The sequence below is a fragment of the Colias croceus genome, chromosome 10 (genome assembly GCF_905220415.1).
Source record: "Colias croceus chromosome 10, ilColCroc2.1".
Classification (NCBI taxonomy): domain Eukaryota; kingdom Metazoa; phylum Arthropoda; class Insecta; order Lepidoptera; family Pieridae; genus Colias; species Colias croceus.
Genome location: NC_059546.1, coordinates 7293958 through 7301925, shown reverse-complemented (window position 1 = coordinate 7301925; position 7968 = coordinate 7293958). Strand labels below are relative to the sequence as shown.

Genomic DNA, 7968 nt, shown 5'->3' with positions numbered 1-7968 from the left:
CTATCTGTAAACAAAACGATACATTATAATCTCATAAAACATTAAATATCTTAATCCCATGAAATAATAAAATACAAGGTACACGTTATACATAACATCGTAGGAATTTCAGTGGAAAAAGGAAGAGCGGCACTTTCCGCAATTTGTTCGGAAATATAGCAATTTCCTTGAAATTTCCAACAAAGTGTGTCGCTCTTGTAGTTATGGCGTCATCTTATAACTTAGTACCAGCCGTTCATATAAAATTCTTTGTCTAGTTACTCTTGTTTCAAACTCGAAACTTCACCTTGTTTGCAAATTTTCAGACTCGTATTATTTTGGGTTTAACTTCTATTGCCGGGAAAATGGAATTGTTTTTTGAAATGCAGCTTAACCATCAACTTAATATTATAATGTATGTCGCATTTTTAATATTAAATTAATTTTCAAATCACCAAAGCTTTTTTTTATAGCATTGGAAGGCAAACGAGCAGACGCAATGGCCGATGTTGTTGGCGAAGTGCGTCGCACATAGACGTCCATAACCACAGAACATAATATTATATACTTCCATAACATACGTTGTGGGTGTTGCCTACCATAGAGGGGAATGGGATGGGCTATACAAATATGGTCACAAATACACATACAAACTTTTTTAGATTTAATATGCTTTTTTATACGTATGTATAATTCCCTAATTCTACAATAGGTAGTAGTAATGATGTATCAATAATCAGATTATTAATTAAAAAAAAGTATGACAAAATAAAAGTGAATTCATATCTTACTGCTTACAGTAATAGCAGCATAATGTATTTCGCCTAGGTGTTTTATTAACTAAGTGAAGCAATCCCATTAAAAATATAATACGTGTTAATGCAAATCAAATCTCGAAATAAAACGTTTGAAACTGTGACTCATCTCTAATTTATTTCATTTCAATGGATTTTCAAACTGATAGTTATCGGATTTTTCAAACAAAATTACTTTTGCCTACCACTTTATTCATGAATATTCTTTATCCATACTAATATTATAAATGCGAAAGTAACTCTGTCTGTCTGTCTGTTACTCAATCATGTCTAAACTACTGAACCAATTTGCATGAAATTTGGTATGGAGATATTTTGATACCCGAGAAAGGATATAGGCTACCTTTTATTTCGAAATATGTACCACGGGCGAAGCCGGGCGGACCTCTAGTTGAGTATAGAGCAAATATTTGAACACCATTCATATCAATTATCCAGTATTATCAGTTTTTATATCAAGTTAAAATCACATTTAAATGTTAACGAAATTCTGCAGATATAAGCAATGAAACTATTGTACCATATGCACCAAGTATGCCTTTTGTACCAGGTTTAACTCTATAAACTTTTCTGTTATATAAAATGTAAAAATATATTTATATACAAAATCTAAACAATAATAAAATAATAATAATGGGTGATAATATAATTAAACCATGTGCTTAACACATGTATTAATGACTTTTATCCCTCATAAGCGCTTCGAGTTTTTAACAACAGCATAAAAACGACCATTATTTTGCACGTTATCATTTGTATGTATTAGTCAAAGGCCTCGTGATATTTTTATTTTAATTTTAAACTCCCGCTATAAACAACAACCCTCGTCACACGAGTGTCATTACAAGTATTTCAATTAAAAAGTTGACAATTTATTAACTCTGTTAACTCGAAACAAAATGTAATAAACGTCCGGTATTAACGTAAAAATCGTGTTCAAAATGTATTATTATGCAATGTATTCGAATCTTATAAGCAACTAGTTAAAAACCACGAATTCATTTGTGTTTAATGAACACGTTTTGTGACTCTGACTTTTGTTTTCAATCTAGGTGCCTATATCAGTTATAATATATTTGCAAATAATAACAGCAGGCGTAAAAATAAATTAAAACATTTTATACCTAAATTATTATAATTATAAGATTTATAAATTAATAACGATTAGTAGAGCCTCTTAAATTAATTAAATATTAAGATTATATACCTATAAATTAATACGGAAGTTATATTATAAACAAAACGTTCCAAAACCAAAGCGAAGCGAAAGCGAATCTAGCTGAACGCAACACGAACCAAATTGAAATGTAACATTAACGTAACAATAATAATTGATGATACAGCAATGTTATTTCCGCCAATTTTGAACGCTCAGTAAATCTGATAGTCGTGCCAGTGACACAATGTAGAGTGTCGATATATCAAACCCTTGACATTTTACACTGCATCAGAGTACAGGCGTTCAATAAAATAACTGGCAATATTACATCACTTATTATCGCGAATTACCCTCATGTTAGATGTGCTCTCGCCTGAATGCGGATTCGTTTTGATTTATGTTGATTATACAATGGTTTTACTGTTATAAATTGCTTTACACGGAATTTAGTAGCTTTACATAACCTATTTATAAAGTATGTTTCATTTTTTTTATCTGTGATCCATGTGGGCAAAGCTGTAAAGATTAAAGAGAGCGGAAGCTCACAAGATTAAAAATAAATTAATAAGAAAACAAAAAAATTCATTTCTTTTGCTGGGACATAATTATATGTGTATCAATTATCAAATAAGCCAAACGACCCAACGACAGCCGACCCCAGTCGACTCGAAGTTGAGTCGAATGATAATAATGTAATCAATAAGATAAAACTTTGCTAAACCTGACCTACGATAATCTTCAAAGTTTCAACTAAAACATCAATCCTCCACTTCCCATTCATTATAACAATACAAATTTTAATCAAGGAATTTTATTAAATAAATTAAACTGCTTTATTCCGCTCCAAATACAGGCATTCAAGCTTAAGACACAATAACTGTTTCAGAATGGTGTCAAAAGATTAACGAGCGCAAACATTTTCAGTGCTCATTGTAAATATTTGTCTAGCGAGAAATGTCTGGTGTAATACTAGCTGTCTCAGCATGTTAAACTTTGCATAGTGCTCAAATGGAAAATCAGCACAATCGGTAGTGATATCATTCAACATTCACCCCAAAATTATGTATTGGCTGGTACATCGTATCTATTCTGTAATTAACAATGGACTTTATATGTTTGGATGAAGGTATGTTGGTGTAACTCAACCATTCCGTTTGTTTTTAATGTTACATCCTTATTGATAGGGAAGAGTGTAATCTTATATTTTTTTTAATACAACCCCGATAATTGAACAGGAGACCCACTTGTAGGTGATGGTCGACGCCCATAATAATTCACAGTGTTAGGGAACACTGCGAACGTATTGCCGGCTTTAAGGTGGAAGAAGAAGGGAAGAAGGCTCTTAAGGTTAATATGTTCGATAAGGGGCTCTACTAATATTATTAATGGTATGTTAACTCTGTATGTAAAACTCTTTAAGCCTAGGTATAATAAAGAACCAATTTCATACAAAGATGGTTTAGGACTTGAGAAAGCACATAGGATAGGTTTGAGTTCGGAAATCCCACGGGTACGAGAACTATGCGGGTTTTCCTTTGACTACGCGGGCGAAGCCGCTGGCCAAAAGCTAGTATATAAACTGCGTATATAATATTGATACAATTTTATTCATACATTATCGTGTGAACTCTTCTAAGAATACCACTTCATAGGGTAACTAATTGACAGTATCGAATAGATTTCTTTGAATGATCACTCAGTAAAGCATACTTTTAATTACGGTAAAAACTCAACACAAAGATTGCTTTTAAAAAAATTAAAGAATTCCATTAGATACCGTTGATGATTTGTAAATAAATTCCTTAAAATTACTTCTTATTTCGAGTGTTTTGTTTTCCAACGAAACCCACTCGACAAAAATCTGTAATTCACTTCGCAAAAGAATCAACATTGTAACTGTCTACAAAGTTCGATTAATTTAATTTAAAGCTGTACAGATATACAAACATAACGAGATACATAAATAAACCAGATTTACATAAAATAAATAGAATTTCCAGTGTTTTCTAATGAGATTTAAGTGCGTGATAAATAAACGGTTCCGAACGTTTCTATTCAGCGGCTTAAATAAATTTACATGATAATGAAAACAAAACCACCTAGAAATCGGCAATAATTTATTCGTACAATGAACATTAATCTAAAATGAAAAACAAATAGATTTCAAAATGTGAATTATCTTTCTGTTTTGTTTTAGATATAAGAATAGCATAAATTATAATTGATTATAAACACACACGGATGATCCAAAATTTTTGCTTTAGTCTTCTTTTGAATATCATACTTACTTCATATATTTGAATAATAAATATTAAAACATTTTTTTTACTTTCCAGTTTGGTTTTTTGGAGCACTTTTAAGCCTTCACTACTTCAACTTTTAACTTGCTAAAATTATTTTGAATGAAAGATTCTAAGTTAAATTATTACTTCTCATTTTATTTTAGGATATAAATATGAATACAAATTATTTTCAACGAATAATTTTATCTGCATTTGCATCTGTACTATAATATACCTAATAAAGCTGAATAGTTTGTTTGTTAGGTTTAACGCGCTAATATCAGGAATTACGGATCTACAGGGTGGCTCTGAAATACGTTGACAACTTATTTTACGATTTATTTTATTTTTCTTTTACACAGTATAACGGTGACTACTAAATAATAAAAATACAGTATTATTTTAATGTAAATATCTATTTATTTTCAAAATAACCACCTTTAGCTTTAATACAAAGGCTTAAACGTTTTCTGAAGTTTTCGACGATTTTCCGTACCTCCTCTTCAGATATTTTGTCCCACTCACAAGTAAGTGTTGCCTTCAGCGTGTCTACACTTCTGTGTGAAGTTGCACAGGCCCTCGCCTCTAGAATTGATCATACGCTGAAATCCATTTGATTAAGATCTGGTGAAAATGGAGGCCATTCCTTGGAACTTATGAACTCTAGGAAATGGTCCATACATCACTACTGCACATTTGAGGCCCTGTGAGATGGAGCAGAGTCCTGTTGAAAAGTCCACGGTTGGTCACCGAAGTGCTGCTGGCTCCAAGGAAGAACTACACTCTCCAAAAAATCGCGTCGGTATATTTCTTGATTCACTTTCACACCTTTTTTTACGAAAACGAGAGGAGTTTTGCCTGTTGAGCAAATGCCACGCCAAACCATGACTGAATCCGGTTTTTTCCGTAGGGGGATAATTTCTGTGGCTCCACGGCAACTAGAAGAGTAAACTCTATCATTTTGGCGGTTATGAGACTGCTCAATTTGAAAAAAAATTTCATCTGTGAAAAAAATATTTTTCCACGCTTCACCAGCGGAGCGCGCTTTCAGTAAGAGACATCTTTCAAGGTGTGTTTTTTTATCTTTATCATCCAACCGCTGTGCTTTTCGCAGCTTGTATGCTGTTAACTTGAGCTCATTTTTAACAACTCGTTGTAACGTTGAATGACTTACAACTAAGTCTCGAGCCATTTTTCTTACCTCGGCTTGTGAATTGCGGGTCAATCTTTGTTTGACGATATGTCGAAGCCTAGGCATCCTCACAGTTATTTTTCTGCCTCTTCCCAGACGGTCACCAAGATGGCCAAGCTCATCGAAGCGTTTAATAGCAGAAGAAAATAACTGCTGACTGATACCGAGAAGTCGCACTACCTCGCACTGCCACTTACCAGCCTCATACAAGGATATCATTGCACCTCGTTGAGCAGACATAGTAAAAAATGACTAATTTTAAATTTATTCTCTTCACAAATAACGTTAAATTGGTGCCAAAACATGTGAAAATAATAATTAAAAAACAATAGCAACGCAGCATGTCCCATTTTTGAAATTTATTATTTTGAAATTTGTCAACGTAATTTAGAACCACCCTGTAATTTGAAAAATTATTTCTTTTCTTTTTTTATTTATAGATAAGCCGTCTATAGGCTATATCATCACGCTAAGACCAATAAGAGCAGAGCAATGCGCGTAAATCCGCGGGACATAGCTATTAAAAAATATAAGTGGTATTTTGGGTGTAGACATTTCGTTTATTATTCAATCTACTCCAACGGGCGTGGTAAGTTCGCGTGATGGAAACTTTTACCGCATTCCCTCTGAAATTCCTATGACTATTTTATTGTTCTTGGTTAAAATTAAAACTAGGTGAAATTCCGTAGACGGATTTTGCGCCGAAATGCAGAGGCATAAAACAAATTGAAATAGATAAGAAGTTAAACTAGGTATACTACGAAATTGTTGTGAAGTTAGCTTTATCGACTATAATCATTATTTTTGTATTGTAATATAAGTAATAGTTTTGAAGATATTATTGCTCGTAAAGTTTTCCTCTTTTACTCTTGTCTCGTTAACGAATTTCATGCAAAATATCGTACCTGATATTCCGAGTTTTGTTTTGAATTCGTTAACAAACCCTTGTTATTTTTGTCCTACATTGATGATACTCGCTTTGGTTGGAATCGCATAGTAAAACTAATCCTTTTTTGATGAATATTTGCCGGGTCAGTCGGACCAGGAATGTAGCCCTACTACTATCAAAACTATATTGTTAATTTTTTCTTGCAATTATCTTAATTTACAGATACATTACATCAAATCTTAACGTTAAAAAACTTATTAGTACCCAGATAATGATTAAAATTGCATGAAAGTTCCACAATATGCTCTGAATACAAAGCTTTAACAATACAAAGTAAATAGTCATTACACTATCAGACAGAAATAAAGTTTTTGGCCAAACTCCTCGTCTGGCCTTCGGATTGAATAATTAACAGAATGTCTATATTGAACTGTACTTCTACGCTAAATTCGACGGAATGCAGTGTGTCTACGTTAATAGATAATTTAACAGCAGTCGAAGTTTAAATAAATGAGGGCCTTCAAATTGTGAAAATACATGAAAATTCGTAGCTAGAGTATCTATTACCGACATTTAATTTGACGTTTCTGGTCCTAATTCTGTTTTTAGCATATATTGGAAAGGAAAATATTTCATTTAAGCTACTCAATTAATTGTATTTATGGTTCGGTTTTCATTCCCTACACCTTATCTAAATATTTTTGTTTGAATTTAACAACAAATTCAAGTTAAAAACAACAAAATTGAAACACATATTTATATAAAATAATCCAGTCTTCCAATTCCAATTGACGAACCCATAAAACCAAATGAACATTACATAACACGAAAGCAATAATGATAAAAAATAAAGCCATAACTTACAGGCCATACGTCACATGTCGTGAATAGATTCAATATGAGCCAAGGCTGTCTATGAAAATTCATTAAGTAGATTAACTACCGCTAGCACATGGTCGTCGCACGCGGTCCTGACACATATTGCTATACGGCATTGCTGTTGATAAAACATGGCCCTATATTGAATGAGGGAATGCCTCTAATTTCGTCCAAGACGGGGAAGAGATAAAAATAGTAGTGTAGTGGAAAGTTTAACAAGTGAAATCAATATTCGAAGATTTGATACAGCTAAGACAAAAAACTAATTAGGTGCGTGTAGAAGATGTTGTATCAAATTACCTTTTATATTATCTTTATGTGTATGTTTTTGCATCATACTTTAAAATAAAGTGTAAAAAATATTTTTATGGAGTACAGTTTTGGAAATGCCGAAAAAAAGAGACTACTTACTGTTTAATTTAACTTAATATAGATGATCTGAAGTAATATAAAGGCTAGGTTAGGCCTATGCGAGTTTGTTTAATAATTGAAAATAAATGCTTTATCGAAACTGAGAGTGTGTTTAAAATGCCAATTTTTAAACGAAAATAAAGCTTTTAAAGGAACTTTAGAAGACTATTTTCTTCATCACAATATCTTGTAAATGTTTTAAAAATAAGTTAATAATAAGCCAAATTTGTTCTCAATTGATTACGTACGAAAATTTTCCATTCAAACGAAATAAAGCATCGAAAATGTTTACAAATCATGCATACATCATTAAAGTTTGCGCAAGAAAATTCTTTGAGAAACGGGCGGGGATTCTTTGAAAA

At 32.3% G+C, this 7968-nt stretch overlaps 1 protein-coding gene across 1 annotated transcript; it reads right to left on the bottom strand.

The window, feature by feature from the left end:
• Nucleotides 1-4920: 4920 nt before the first annotated feature.
• LOC123695210 lies at nt 4921-5667 on the bottom strand. The gene has a single exon (XM_045640979.1). It carries the CDS (start codon nt 5665-5667, stop codon nt 4921-4923), a length of 747 nt encoding a protein of 248 aa, XP_045496935.1.
• Between the last annotated feature and the right edge of the window lie 2301 nt (nt 5668-7968).